Raw genomic sequence first — 16,652 nt, 5'->3', positions numbered from 1 at the left:
CTGATGCACCACCCAGCAGAACATTGCCATGCAAAAGAATGGAGTTACTAATAGCTCTCCCACTTATATTGCTACAGCGGCACAAACGTGCCAATCCGGTTAGCCAATCCGGGAAGACGATTTTACTCTTCTTTCTAATCGCAGAGGGATCTTGCCCAAATATGGAGGGATGGCAGAGCTGCCATTCCTCCATATTTGGGCATGGTGGCTCACAGTGACACGTGGTACAGTGGTGTACAGTGGTGTCTCAACATCACTCGTTGACATTTTAAATCAGAACTTGTGTCAGAATAATTTACTGATGACATCAGTCTTGCCCAAATATGGAGGCATGGCAGAGCTGCCATTCCTCCATATTTGGGCAAGACTGATGTCATCAGGGCAGTATATAACCCTGCTCCCCTGTTAGCGAACCCAGCAGACATGGAGGCTCACAGTGACACACAGTGCAGTGTCTCAACATCCCTCGTTGGCATTTTGAAGCAGAACTTGTGTCAGAATCATTTGCAGGTGTTGAAATCATTTAGAACTTCGCTGCTGTCGGACCAAGAATACAGGGAAGGGGTGGAGGAGGACATTTTTGTCAGTCTTTTGAAGATCTTGTCCAGGCTGCATGAGGAGCTTGAGGACCAAGGTGGTCAATGTGTTCCATTATATCTTCAGCTGACTGCAGAGTGTTTCAGGGCTACAAGGAATGCTTGTGTCCAAAGCCACCGAAACCAGGGCCTGCTCAGGGAGCTTGGTTTCATTGAAGTGTCCCTTAAAATCCTGAGCTTGCTTCTGACCCAGGAGAGCAGTGACAGCCTATCTGAACCTCTTGGTTGTGGAATCCAGTTCCTGGGAAACCTTTCAGTGGGAAACCAGGTGTGCAAAGACCACATTTGGCAGCAGACCTTCCCAGCGATCCTCCAACAGCTTCTGAGTGTTAATGTTGAGAAGGTGGTGGGTTTTGCCTCCATGGTACTCCACAACTGTCTGGATGAGGCCAAGGTGGAGCAGCTCACCCAGCCCCAGAACCTCCACCTGGGCCTCAGAGTGATGGAGTTGTGCAGGACACAGCCAGACCAGGAATGGCCGCTTCTAATCGCTACGCAACACTTCCTCAGGTCCTCCGCTCTGGTAGAGAGCATCTACACCAGGATGTCTCCGCTGGAGAGGGTCACTCTGCTGGAATTACTGTCAGCCCATCTACTAGAGGAGGACTCTGAGGAGTGTGGTACTCCCCCTGACGTGGCTCGATTCCTGGCCTGTTGCTTCCAGAAAAGCTGTGGCGTTGTCCTCACACTCGCCTGTGGCTCTGCCACCAGTGATGAGGCGCTGACTGTGATCGGTCTTTTGGACGTGCTGTGTGAGATGACCTCAGACCGCAGACGGTTCATGTTCCTGCAGAAGCATCCCGGCCTGCTCCAGGCCACCGTTGAGCTCCTGCAGAAGCTCCATGCCTTGGGGAAGGCCAGCAAGAATGTCTTCAGCGCTGCCCGGAACTTCTCCTTCAGCCAAAGTGGAGACACCTCGTCTTCCAACCCCTCCGTCAGCTTCAAGGCTCATCTCATCAGACTCATAGGAAACCTCTGTCACGGCAACGTCAGCAACCAGAACAAGGTGAGAGAGCTGGAAGGGATCCACCTCATCCTGGACAACTGCAGCATGGACAGCAATAATCCATTCATAAGCCAGTGGGCCATATTCGCCATCCGGAACCTCCTGGAGCAGAACCCAGAGAACCAGCAGCTGCTGTCCGGGTTGGAACGACGGGGCGTGGTCGACTACTCGGCCCTCCTGGATCTGGGCCTCCAGGTGGAGGAACGGGACGGCACACTGCTGCTCAAACCTGTGAAAAAAAGATTCCTGATGAAAGCCACGACGGAGCAAACTGGAGATACCGTGCTCCTATAAGGCGACGCTGAGCAGGTTCTCATTGTTAGTGATAGGTTAGTCTTGCACACAGCCCCCCTTTCTATGGGTGGCCATGCAGCCAAACGGTAGAATACAGAATCGGTCAATTTAGTATGTGTTTGCTGAATAAACAGTCGGAACATACAAGAGTTGTGAGCCCTCCTAATGCTATTGATGAATTAATGATGCAAATCAACATAAAATTAAACTTATCTGTGTGTGTGTGTGTGTGTGTGTGTGTGTGTGTGTGTGTGTGTGTGTGTGTGTGTGTGTGTGTGTGTGTGTGTGTGTGTGTGTGTGTGTGTCAAGCCAAGTGCTAAGGCATTGGCAAAATTCTGTTCAGTTTCTGTGATAATTGGCAGTCGCCATATATGGAGGAGGTGATGCTTCCTGTACCCGTGATCTGTATCCTGAAATACTTGTCGTTGAGTTTTATCCAAGTTGTGTTCAATCATTTCTTGTTAAATATGAACTCAAAATGTGTGTGTGTGTGTGTGTGTGTGTGTGTGTGTGTGTGTGTGTGTGTGTGTGTGTGTGTGTGTGTGTGTGTGTGTGTGTGTGTGTGTGTGTGTGTGTGTGTGTGTGTGTGTGTGTGTGTGTGTGTGAGAGAGAGAGCGCATGGCATGTGCACATGTAGCTAAAGTTTACCATTCTGCCCTAACAAAATGTCAAGTCTTATGCAGAAAAACTGACAGTCATGCTGCCAATTTAGCCAATTGAAAAGCTAAGACAAAAGACAGTCTTGACCAGAGCTGTGATCTTTAGTGACTTCTGTTGCTCTCCTGCCCCTAATAAGATGGGGTTAGGGGTTTGTCTGGTATACTAAACCCCCAGGGTCATTCTCTTGGTAAAAAAGCTGTCTGGCTTTGCTAAGGGAGCTCAGGTTTGTCTTCACCTAAGTCAGGGAAATCGTGTGAGAGTGAGAGAAAGATTGTGAAAAACCGAGAGGTCTTTTGTGCTGCTGGCAAGGAAGGACTCTGTTATCCCTTTGCTTCGTTAACCCATTAAGACCGGGAACGTGTCTGTGTCATTTTAGATTTCTTTGGCTATTAAAAAAATAGCAGATCTACAAGCTCATAGCGCGGCACTCGGTGCCGCGCTATGAGCTTGTAGATCTGCTATTTATTTTTTTAATCGTGGAAAATATTTATATTAAATATATTTTTAAAGCGAACATTTTTAACTCAAATCTTTGCTTCTGTTGGGTCCCTGGAACAACATATTTTGACATGGGGGTCCGCAGCCAAATACATGTCATTTTGGGGTTAACATGAAAAAGTTTGAGAACCACTGATTATATAGCAACATTTTTTTTTCAAAAAGAAATTAAGATTTAGACGACATTTGTAGAATCCCCAGAAGCAAAGATTTTAGTTAAAAATGTTTAAAAATGTCTTTAAAAATAAATAATATATATATTCAAAGATTTGCCAAAAAAATCATGATTTTTCAAAAAATAGCAGATCTTCAAGCTCATAGCGCTCATAACGCATCGTGACGCGTTGTGAGCTTGTAGATCTGCTATTTTCAAATAGCTGATGTATATGTTAAAGTGCTCATGTGGCCCATAGTCGCTTTCTTTTGGGCTGGTTTTCCTAGACCCGGTTGCTTGTTTCTCTCACAGAATCTGGCAACACTGGTTTCAACCCCTTGATTTATTTATACAGTTAGTTATATAGCTCTTATTTATCTTTTTGAATAATAAATTGTTATTGAGGTTCGGGACCTTTGGTGACCTCAGCTGGCTGCGGCCGCGTGTTCGGCCTCTTGTTCAATATCTTTTCTTTATTATTTCATTTTGTTTCCTTGTCACCACTCCAAGCTTTGCTCCAGCCATTAAGCTTTATTGCTCAGCCTCATGCTATACCGGGCAGAGAGACTCCTGTTCCATTCCATTTCAATTCCTCAATTATTCACATTCATTTAGACACTTCAGCTCAGAAATAACCAGACAGTTAATGAACCATTAACCATTTATTAACCATAACCATATTAACCATTACCCATATATGCAAAGCTATTGCATTCAAATTTGGCGGTGTGACTCTGCTCATGTGATATTACACGATTACTGTGCAAACATGACACAAATCTTTAATCACAATCCCCTGAGCAAAGCATAACAATAAAACACAGCTTAAACAACAACAGATAACATACACGTCAGATATTACATGACATCACCACATTAACCCTTAATGCACGTTAACTCTTAATGCACAACCACCACCATAACAACCATAAGACCATCCCACCAACAACCAGCAGCCACGGGGAGGAGGCCGGGGAGGTGGAGGATTTTTAACACTGACAGCTGTACAACCGGCAACTGACAGCTAAGCACGTAGAATGAATAGAGAACTGAGGCTGCTTAAATGAACCTCCAGAGTTGCACTGTGGGTATGAGGGCGTGAGTGAGTTAACTGGTAGCAAATGAAATGACGAGAGGTTGACACATACTGCCTTAAAGGAGTATGACTGAATTGTTTATTAGCGAATGGGGGGGTCCGGGGAGTATGAATGAAGTATATAAACATTCTGCCTACCGTGTCTACATGAACTATCGTTGTACTGAATTTCATTTAGACACTTCAGCTCAGAAATAACCAGACAGTTAATGAACCATTAACCATTTATTAACCATAACCATATTAACCATTACCCATATATGCAAAGCTATTGCATTCAAATTTGGCGGTGTGACTCTGCTCATGTGATATTACACGATTACTGTGCAAACATGACACAAATCTTTAATCACAATCCCCAACACGCGCTCACTTGCAGTGAGCAAATACAGCGCCACACCTTAATCTATATGAGAATGATTATCAGTTAAAGCATCAAAGTGACGCAATTTCATTTAAATCCATTTGATATAAATGAAATATGCTACGTGAATTAACTATGTGAGTGTCAGCAATGACACATTTCCTTTAAATGCATACCGAAGATGCCCTTCACATCTAAAGCCGATATCCTGCACCAGCAGCAACTATTAGATGCACATTTGGCAAAACACTACAGTGCTTTGATGTTAAAGGAAATAAACTATTAAATAATGAATAACTATGTGTATAGACAGCAATGTCTAATTCCCTCTATATGATGGCAGCAATGCGAACCCTATTTAGGCAAGTCGCGCCCGCCCGAGCGGTGACCTGATATAGAAGGAATGTATTATTTAGTGAATTACCCATGCTAAACCTACCATCATGACCACCATTAAGCAGCGTGAGACCCCCACGACCCATGCTTAAGGTATACCATACTGAGCAACATCGCCACACCTTGATCTAAATGAGAATGTTAATCAGTTAAAGCATCAAGTGATGCCATTCCATTTAAATCCATATGATATAAATGAAATATGCTACATGGATTAACTATGTACTATAGTAAGTACTACTATAACCCATGCTAGACCTACCCTGATCTAAACCACCGTTAAGCAGCGTGAGACCCCCCACGACCCATGCTTAAGGTATACCACTAAAACCACCATTAAGCAGCGTGAGACCCCCCACGACCCATGCTTAAGGTATACCACTAAACCACCATTAAGCAGCGTGAGACCCCCCACGACCCATGCTTAATGGTGTACCACTTTATGGTTAACCATCCCTTGATTAAATCTAAACCACCATTAAGCAGCGTGAGACCCCCCACGACCCATGCTTAAGGTATACCACTAAACCACCCTTAAGCAGCGTGAGACCCCCCACGACCCATGCTTAAAGGTGTACCACTTTAAGTTTACCATCCCTTGAATTACCTGACCCCCAACCTGCGCTCTGGCAAGAGCAACTTAACACACAATCAATTATGCAACTCCTGAATTTATTCATAATTGATTACACATTAACACTTATAGCTTTTTGAGCTGCAAGAATTTCATCCGTATTTAGACGAATATAGCGTTCGTAAGCGGCAGATGACCAGCGACCCATTGCTTTTAAGGTGGACGAAGGAACCAACGATGCAGCTGAGGTTGCTGCGCCGATCCGAAAGGAGTGAGGAGTATACAGCTTGGGGCAGAGTCCACATCGCTGGCACACTGTACGCAGCCTGGCGGCGAACCACGCCCTTGACATAGCTCTCCCGGCGTCCGTGACAAACAACGGTTCATCTCCCCCGGGATTTACCCGCCATTGCAGGTAGCGAGACATGGAAGAAAATGGACAAAAAGCAGTATCAGTTTTTACGATAAATATTGATATCCCGTTAGAATGCTTGATAGATTTAGAGTGCTTTAAATTAATAGAGAACATGTGAGGTTGAAGAGAGAAATCAGAAATTGCCAAGTCATGTGAGGGGTTAAAACTCTCCGTGCACGTAGTGTATTCCCCACATCTAAGAAACCCGTAGAATGCCAAAAGAAAAACTGCTTCCAAAAGAGAATCAACGAAAGGACCGAAACACCCTGCTCTTAGTTGAGACACTAATTTATGCACCAGTGGAAGAATAAGGGGAAGACGTTTGTCATTGCCTTGGGGGTGTGCTTTCTTTAATCCGTTGAAGAGGAGCTTAATTGATGGATCCCCGAGCAGACTAACCACAGATGGGTTAATGCATCTTAAATGGAACTGCACACCGGCGACCATTGCTTTAATAGAGGAAGGCTGAAGTCTTTTTGATTCTGCACAATGGACTATAAATGCGCAAATCATAGGAATGTTAACCGGAAATATGGAAACTGAAAAAGCTGCACAAAAAGAAACGAAAAAAGACCAGGCAGCATCATATGCTTTTAATGTGTTCCTTGCAAGCCCCAATCTCATGTAATGAGACGCTGAATCCATATATGACTGTAGCCTTTCATCTAGTCTAGAGTTATTTGGTCGTACGCTGGGCAAACCAGACTGGATGGAGCTGCATCTGGGCATAGATCCCTGAACTCCTGAAATTTAAAACGGGACAATGCATCAGCTATTTTATTATCCAAACCCGGAATGTGGGACGCGCGAATTGAGAAGTTCCCCAACACACAATTCCAAGTCAATCTCCTAACGAATCTATTGATGATGGGAATACCAGATCGGCCCTTGTTAATAATGTGGACTGTTGCTTCATTATCACAAAAAACGATAATCTGTTTCCTTGCCCACTTGTCTCCCCATAGCATGGATGCGACCACTACCGGGTACAATTCAAACAGCGCGATGGATAACTCATTTTTTGGCAACGCTAGTAATTCTTTAGGCCATGGACCGGCAAACCATTCGTTATTCAAAAAACCTCCAAACCCGATGGAAGGGGCTGCGTCTGTGTAGAAACCTAAATCAACAGACGATTTCAAACCGTCGTGATAAAAAAACGAAATACCATTCCACTGTTTGCACAACGTTGACCAAAAACGCATATCTGATCTACACCCTTCGTCTAGGTACACTTGATCATTTAAACTTTTAACAGTTTTAGAGAGATCGAGAAGTCTTGCTATAAATGATCGCCCCTGGGGAATTATCCGCATAGCGAAATTTAGATGCCCTAAAAGGGACAACAGTTCCCTCTTTGAAACTGACACAGCGTCATTGAAATGCTGCATCACCTCTCTGATGCGCTCTAGTTTCTCGAGCGGCAGAGACGCTTGCATGAGCTCTGTATCTAAATCGATCCCCAAAAACTCAAGTTTTTTAACGGGGCCCAGTGTTTTCTCCACAGAGAGAGGAACTCCTAACTTCGCGAACACTTCTTTCACTGTATTAATGCTGTGCTCTGGCTTGCCGTTAGGAAAATCTACCACTAAAAAATCGTCTAGTAAATGGACGAGAAAAGGCAGCCTGTAGGTGTTGAGCAAAATCCAACACAGCGCTTCTGAAAGTTTGTTGAAAATGTTTGGACTACTGCGGCAACCAAAAGTCAGTCTGACAGCAAAATACATTTTTTCACGCCATTTAACCCCAAACATGGGCCATTGCGAGGGATGAAGTGGCATAGTTTTAAAGGCGTCTGTAATGTCTGCTTTCCCGAGCCAAGCTCCTTTCCCTGCTAGTTTAATTAACTTGATAGCGTGATCCACGGTGGCATAACATAGAGAAAAGGGGCGAGAGGAATTAGATTGTTAATACTGTCTTCGCTATCATCGTGAGGGCTCGATAAGTCAATTATCATACGTTTTTTACCAGAATATTTCCTCGTAGCAACCCCGATTGGATTAATCCGATAGACAGAGAAGGGAGCGTCATCATATGGACCGATCATGTAGCCTTTCTCGACCTCCCTAGCCAACAATTTATCTACTACCTCCGGTTCTTTTTTAGCAGATAGAAGATTACCACAAATGAAAATCTTGGAGGGGAGACTACACAATCCAGCAAAAAACCCATGAATCAACCCTGATAACAAATAATACACAAAACAACGATCCGGATGCTTGGCCAGCGCCTTTCTCATCTCTGGGATGTTCACCGGAGTGGATGGTTTAATCACTTTTTCTGGTAAGTGCGGCGAGGACAGATGAACTTTGGGTGTGGGTCCCCACAACCACTGCAAACATGCAAAAACACACATTTAGGAAACTGGCATACGCTTTCATTGAATTTGAAACACAAATTCTTAGATTTTTTCACCTTCTTCTCTGGCTCAGCTGCCCCCCTTCCTGCGTCCTGCGTCCAGGCCTTATTGGCGGGGCCAGGCTGAGAGACTGTTTTTGGGCAAAGCCCGCTCTGGTGTTCAAAAGAACCACATACTGAACAAGAAATGGCGCGATGCCCTGTAAAGTGCCTACTAACTAAAGCCAAGTCAACCAGGGACCAATCCAGCCGCTGATTAAATTTCTGGATGAAACTGGCAGCTTTAGCAGAGAACGATTTATGGTATTGATAGAATAGGTTCCCCCCATAGGACAAAGCCAGGTCTGCAATAATGGCCAAGTATGTATCTAACTCGGCTCTCCGTTCAGGGAACGATTCACAAATCACATCTCTAAACACTCCAAATGCTACGATAAATTCGATCATTGTCATGTCCTTGGTCAGCCTTGGATCGCTATCTTTGAGACAAACGGAGATGTCCCCACAATTAATGATGCGCTTCTCTCCGAGGCCTGACTCGGAAGAACTTAACAAAATCTTTATCAAGTTCACATCTTTACCTGCCAGGATTTGGCTTCTTAGATTATTGGAAATAGCCGCTGCTGGAGAGAAGAATGGCACTCCGGAACCCTGGGCTGGAACTGCAGATCCCAGAGTCCACTGGGGCACCACCGGAGGAATCGCCTGGCCAGGTATGATGACGACATCCGCCTGCGCACTTTGGCCGGTGACGGCAGCTGGAACAGAAGCTGCGGGCACTCCGCTCTCCAGTGTTTGGATCCTTGAATTCATCAAACTCAGCGAAGCCTGGATATTATTAAGGGAAGCGAGCACAGGATCAAACGCCTTTGGACTATCCGCAGGGTTTTGGATCCTGGGCCTTTTTGGGGCAGTTTGAGCGCTTGGATCGATGTTTTTTGACTTTGATCTAGCCTTCCTTGGGGGGGCGGGGTCGACATCCTCAGCTGATCTGCTCGGAGCAGCATTAGGATGAGCCGTGCTTGTGCTGCCCTCTTGCTGATGGCAAAAGAACTGAAATAAGGCGTCATGCGAAATACCCGCCGGAGGTTGAACACCGATCCTGAACAGCTCTTCCAGGATTTTTCCCACTGGCCACTCCATAATGACTGGGAATGGGATTCCTCTCCTAGCCACCCGAGCACTGGAGCGGCGACCGGACTGGGTGCTCACCACCGCTTCCTCTTGGCTCCGGAGTTGGCTGCTCGGAGGCAACTCAGGCAAAGTTCCTTGATGGGCTTCCATCTGGGTCTCCTCGATGGGAGCGTCCTCCTCACCCTCCTCTGAGTACGAATCTTCCTCCTGTTCGCCATTTCGGAACATGTTCCGCACCAGAAACAGGGTGAGTAGAACAAAGATCCACGCCTTGAATCTCATCTGCTGGCAAGGTTACCGCTTTTTGGAGTTGATCGCTTAGTGATGATCCGACGTTGACAGTTGACACTGACAGCTGTACAACCGGCAACTGACAGCTAAGCACGTAGAATGAATAGAGAACTGAGGCTGCTTAAATGAACCTCCAGAGTTGCACTGTGGGTATGAGGGCGTGAGTGAGTTAACTGGTAGCAAATGAAATGACGAGAGGTTGACACATACTGCCTTAAAGGAGTATGACTGAATTGTTTATTAGCGAATGGGGGGGTCCGGGGAGTATGAATGAAGTATATAAACATTCTGCCTACCGTGTCTACATGAACTATCGTTGTACTGAATTTGTATACTGTAGGCCTAACAGGCCTGTGTTTCAGTCCACAAACAGCGTTGCAACTCACACATTTTGTGAGGCCAGTCTTCGTATCAATTCTGGTCTCAAACCCACACTTTGGTGGTCTTGGTCTCAGTCTTGAGAACTTTGACAAAGAATACTTTTTTTCTGGGGTGCTAATTTCTCCAAAGTTGTCTACTATACAACAGTGGTTCTCAAACCTTTTAATTTCAAGGACCCTCATAACTCAGAGAGAGTACAAATGGAACCAAATGGACAGGGACCCCCCACTTTGAGAAACACTGTACTGCATGCAGCCTTAAAGGGATATTTCACTTTAAAAAAAACTTTTGGTCATTTTATCGTCTACTCAGGCTTTTGTGAGCCCCCCAGACCGTTTTTAAGTTGCTTGATTTAGAATTTAGATATTTGATAATCATTTTATCAAGACACGCCCCCTTCCTATACAAACCCATTGTAACTTCAAACTACATTTTTAACCTGTTAGATTCATCAAAAACACCCGTCCTTGGTTCTGGTGACTCACCCTGCCCTCCTAATTCGCGAGGGGGCCGTGTTTTTTTAATAATTTTTTTCATTTATTTTATTTCATTTTTTTAATGTATTTAATTTTTTTCATTTTCCCAAAAAAAATATTAAAAATACATGAAAAAAGTTATCGAAAAAACACGGCCCTCTCGCGTATTAGGAGGGCAGGGTGAGTCACCAGAACCAAGGACGGGTGTTTTTGACAAATCTAACATGTTAAAAATGGAGTTTGAAGTTATAATGGGTTTGTATAGGAAATGAATATCTGATAAAATGAATATCAAATATCTAAATACTGAATCAAGCAACTTAAAAACGGTCTGGGGGGCTCACAAAAGCCTGAGTAGACGATAGAATGACCAAAAGTTTTTTTGAAAGTGAAATATCCCTTTAATAATTTGACAATTGCCTCGGAAAGTGCTCTTGTGCTCTTTTTTTATGTCACCAAATAAAATCAATCAATCAATCAATAGCATAAGGGTAATATTTTGGTTTAGGTTAATGCTCATATTCATTATTATCCAATTAATTGCTTGAGTAATCTATGCACACAAATATTTTGCATATTTTTATTTAAGTACAGTACTACAGTACATAATAAATTCAATTGGTAGGAAAAATTAGATCCCGTCAGCCTATGGCAGCCTAAAGGTCGTTACAGACGGGAAGCGGTGGACGCGGGCGTTACCGCTCGGATCAGCGGTGATCGCGCCGCGATCATTGTTGTTTTGTCCTCCTGCGCGTCGCCCGCTACCCGTCTGAAACGACCCTAATAGCCTGCCTGCAAAAGTGGCTAAATGTATGAGCTGGAAAATGAAAGGTTTTCAAATAATATAGGAAAAAAAAGAGTTGGGTCAAAAAGCTATAGCTTGGAATTCTATACGGTAAATGCCTGGAAATTGTAAACATTTTTATCATTTTAGTTGGTGTCAAGTGGACATAATTACGTGTGTTTTGAAGCTATAGACCTCCGATGGAGGTCAACTGTTGTTGAGATCTACGAGCTCACAACGTGTCTCGATGCGATGCGTCGTGAACTTGTAGGTGGACTATTTTTGCTTAAAAAAAATAAATAGGGCTTAAAGGGGTATTTCACTTTCAATTATTTTTTTGGTCATTTTATCATCTACTCAGGCTTTTGTGAGCCCCCCAGACCGTTTTTAAGTTGCTTGATTCAGTATTTAGATATTTGATATTCATTTTATCAGACACGCCCCCTTCCTATACAAACCCATTATAACTTCAAACTCCATTTTTTACATGTTAGATTCATCAAAAATACCCGTCCTTGGTTATGCTGACTCACCCTTCACCCTGCCCTCCTAATACGCGAGGGGGGCGTGTTTTTTCGATCGAAAAAAACACGGCCCGTCTGATAAAATGATTATCAAATATCTAAATACTGAATCAAGCAACTTAAAAACGGTCTGGGGGGCTCACAAAAGCCTGAGTAGACGATAAAATGACCAAAAGTTTTTTTGAAAGTGAAATATACCTTTAAGTAATGTCTATGTTTGTAAATTTGGGTCCCGGGGGGGAAGACACCTAATTTCTCTTTTGGGTCTGGAGTTGAAAAGGTTTTGGGAAACACCGCTACACATGCGTGGTTTACTGGGACAATGGTTTGTGTGTTGGTACCAGTTCCAATAGATTCACCTAGATTGACCCATTAACCCGGGAAAGCATCCGTCATTTTAGATTTTAACCATTATCTTAGTTTGGCTATTCAAAAATAGCTGATATACAAGCTCATAGCGCAGATCTTTTGAATATATAATCTTTCAAAGCGAACATTTGTAACTCAAATCTTTGCTTCTGGGGGACAAATGTCTTCTAAATCCTAACAGTTTTTTGAACAAAACGTATGTTGCTATAATATCAGTGGTTCTTAAACTGTTTCATGTCAAGGACCCCCAAAATATGTATTTGGCCGCGGACCCCCCATTTCAAAATATGTCGTTCCAGGGAGAAGCAAAGATTTGAGGTAAAAGCTTTCGCTTTAAAAAAAATATATATATTCAAAGATTTCCGCGATTTTTTTATGATTTGTCTAAAATAGCAGATCTACAAGCTCGTAGCGCGGCACTCGGTGCCGCGCTACGAGCTTGTATATCTGCTATTTTTTAATAGCCAAAGAAATCTTAAAATGACACAGATGCGTTCCCGCTCTTTAATGACTGAGTTAATGACTGTTTTTTTGTTCTGTTGTTTATTCATTTCCTAATTAACTACCTTGGCTGGTGATTCACCTACTCCTGTGGCCTCCCTAGAGCTTTGGCATCAGTAGCATCAGCATGGACTCTAGCCTGAAGTACATTCCGCGCATGTAGCCAAGCATCCTTGAAAAATAATATAGTGACATGACACACATGGTGCTAATTACCACGCATGCATGCAAGCCCAAATTCTTCCCCTTTGTCTCTCTCTCTCTCTCTACCCATTGAGACCTGAAGCCGATCCTACAAAATGTCTTCTAAATCCCAACAGTTTTCTGAAAAACGTATGTTTCTCTATCGGTGGTGCTGAAACCTTTTCATGTCAAGGAAGCAAAGATTTGAGTTTAAAATGATTTTTCAAATCATAGCAGATCTACAAGCTCATAGCGCGGCACTCGGTGCCGCGCTATGAGCTTGTATATCTGCTATGTTTTGTGCCACAGCCAAAATTCATTGTACAAAAAAAGTGCTTAGGAGCTGAGATACAGCCTTTTTCAGTAAGAAGTTAAACAAGAAGTGAATGGAGCAGCAAATCTTCAAATCATCATATCTTGGGTTCTGAACCTTTTTTTTTTAGGACGTCTTAGATGTCATGTGGCACTGAATGAGTTGGGTTAACTCAATTACAAATGCTCACTGAATAAACACATTCCTGGGGGCACGGTGGCGCAGTCGGTAGTGCTGTCGCCTCACAGCTAGAAGGTCCTGGGTTCGATTCCCGCAGGGGACGCTGTGGGCGCTGGGGGCGTGTTCTCTCCTCCGCGTCATCAGTGCCCATACCCTAGGTGGGGTTGGCGAAAGGGCCTTTCTGTGTGGAGTTTGCATGTTCTCCCCGTGTCTCCTAGGGTAGGTACCCTCACAAAAACATGCAGTAATCCTGGTCACTATACTGCCTCCCCCTGGCCAGCCGGGGCGCCTGATGGAGGGGAAGGGAACTGGTTGGAATAACGTGTTCCTTCCACGCGCTACGTCCAACCAGGGAAACTCTCCCCTGTCAGGTGACAAGAAGGTCAGTTGGCTCTCATGCATTGAAGGAGGCATGAGCTCGGCCCTGGCCTCCCTAGGTTGGCAGAGGGAAGGTAGTGCCCAGGATTACATAGACAATTGGCACTGGGTGTAAAAAATAGGGTTACAAAATCGTGGGATAAAAATTTAAGTGAAAAAAAGAATAAACACATTCCTACAGAGTAAAGATAATTTGTTGTCTCCGCGTGGCCGAGATGTTTTCGCCCCCGTCCGTCCGTCCGTGTGTGTTTGTGTGTGTGTGTGTGTGTGTGTGTGTGTGTCCGACTGAACAGTTAATCTCTGGCACCGTCGGACCGGATCGGCTAAACGATTTTTTAATGGAACCCTGCTAGGTTTGAGGACCAATCATGAACGCAGCATCCGATTTGCGCATTTTACTTAAGTACTGTACTTAAGTACAATTTTGAGGTTTTTGTACTTTACTTGAGTATTTCAAATTTTCAGTACTTTTACTTTTACTCCACTGCATCTCAGAGGAAAATATTGTACTTTTACTCCACTACAATTATTTGAAAACTTTAGTTACTGGTTACTTTGTAGATTTTGATTATTACTACACAACCTCTTCAGCTCTATATACATATTGGCCATTTGAAAATAGCAGATCTACAAGCTCACAATGCGTCGCATTGTGAGCTTGTAGATCTGCTATTTTCAAAAGATCTTTATGCATTTGAAAACTTTGTGAAACGAGACATTCTGCATAATTACTGTAGTACTTTCTACTTTTGGTACTTTAAGTACATTTTGATACCAATGCTTTTGTACTATTACTCAAGTGCATTTTGAATTCTGGACATTTACTTGTAACAGAGTATTTCTCCATTGCAGTACTGATACTTTTACTTAAGTAGAAATGTTAGTACTTTTTCCACCACTGACCCAGGGTTATGTCTATGTCTATTAGTTACAGTATGTACAAGTTGTTCAGATTTTTGTCTTTTTATTTTTTTATTTAAACGCTCACGATTAATGGTGCTCTGGGTATTATCGCCATGAATTAGTATGACTTTTGTCTTTTTTTTAATGTTCATGATTAATAGTACTGTGATAGCATTGCCATGAATATCATTGTTATCATCATTTTGTGCCAACGGGTGGACAGACCTTGGGAAGGGTGGGAGGGAAGGGGGGGAAGAAGGGGGGGAAAAAACAAATGAAGACTACTGGAGGGAGGAAGAGGGGAAAATGTATTTCTAAATGTCACGTAGGTTTCTTATTTTTCTCTCTGTCCATGATGTGCGCCTTCTTTAATGCAAACATGGTGCTTAATAAATAAATAAATAAATAAAAGCTTTTGCACGCACATTCCCACTATAGGCCAAAGGAAGAAATGCCACCCTACATTTTTTTTAATTGGCCTCATGTTGGCGCTTTAACAGGCCGATTCACGTTTTGGCCTATAATTGGTCCGATCGGCGTTAAACTTTGCACCCACACTCCCTAGATTTTTTTCAAACCGGCGAGTTATAGCGCTCAGATAATTGCTCAGACATTAAGGGGAAATGTATCAAAGAATAGCACACAGGTAGCTTACTGTTTAACCACTTATAAGCCCTATTAAAAAAGAAACAAAACAAATTTTCAAAATAATTTTCAAAATGGCCAATCTAGATCCGTTAATGACACGCCCACATTGGACACCATAGGGTTAAAGTGATGAACTTTAATCAGGTTCATCCCGAAGCATCAGCCAAATGCCAGCATTCCCTCATCCATTTATTATGTAGCTTAACCCACTAAGACCGGGAACGCATCTGTGTCATTTTTTGGGATTTCTTTGACTATTCAAAAATAGTAGATACACAAGCTCATAGCGCGGCACCGAGTGCCGCGTTACGAGCTTGTAGATCTGCTATTTTTGATCGTGAAAATGTGTGCAAATCTTTAAATATATATATATTTTTTAAGCGATTTTTTAAAAAACTCAAATCTTTGCTTTTGGTGGGGGTCCCTGGAACGAAATATTTTGAGATGGGGGGTCCACGGCCAAATACATATAATTTTGGGGGTCCTTGACATGAAAAAGTTTGGGAGCCACTGATATTATAGCAACATAGTTTTTTTCAGGATTTAGAAGACACTTGTAGAATCCCCCCAGAAGCAAAGATTTGAGTTACAAATGTTCGCTTTAAAAAAGTATTATATTCAAAGATTTGCACACATTTTCACGATTAAAAAAAAAAATTGCTGATCTACAAGCTCATAGCGCGCTTGTAGATCTGCTATTTTTTTAATAGCCCAAATAAATCAAAAAATTACACATTAGATGCGTCCCCGGTCTTACTGGCTTAACTGTATTTCTCATCTGATCTCCCGGTCTTGTTTCCAGGCAGAGAGGCGGGGCAGGCGGTCAGAAAAAAAGTCATTAGGACAAGAAAACGGCAGAGAGTTCTATCATTTATCAGAGAGAGAACTTCAGATCTCTAACAATGTTCCCGAGCCTCAGCCTATACAGATCAAAGAGAGATAGCGACTGCTCTCTCAGTGTCGAGCAAACGACTGGCCGTCCTGCTCCATCCATCATGCTTTAAGCAATGGAACGATATAGCAAAGAAATAATAAAAACCTTTTCAGGTAATGGCATGCGGTTAGATCTCTCCATTATACATGTCTGCCTGTCTTTACAGGCCTATCTATTAGGTTGTGTGATTGATGACCTGATCTTTGCAGGCATTAACCCCTTAAGACTGGGAACGCATCTGT

General features: G+C 43.2%; 1 protein-coding gene across 1 annotated transcript; it reads left to right on the top strand.

Moving 5' to 3' along the window:
- Positions 1–423: 423 nt before the first annotated feature.
- Positions 424–1,896, top strand: LOC308079016 (ataxin-10-like; the record flags this gene model as incomplete). The annotated part of the gene is made up of 1 exon (XM_080420354.1): positions 424–1,896. The coding sequence occupies one exon, from the start codon at positions 424–426 to the stop codon at positions 1,894–1,896; it is 1,473 nt and encodes a 490-aa protein (XP_080276480.1).
- Between the last annotated feature and the right edge of the window lie 14,756 nt (positions 1,897–16,652).

This window comes from Gymnoscopelus braueri, assembly GCF_963280865.1.
Source record: "Gymnoscopelus braueri genome assembly, chromosome: 22".
NCBI lineage: Eukaryota > Metazoa > Chordata > Actinopteri > Myctophiformes > Myctophidae > Gymnoscopelus > Gymnoscopelus braueri.
This window is presented reverse-complemented; position numbering and strand designations above follow the sequence as displayed.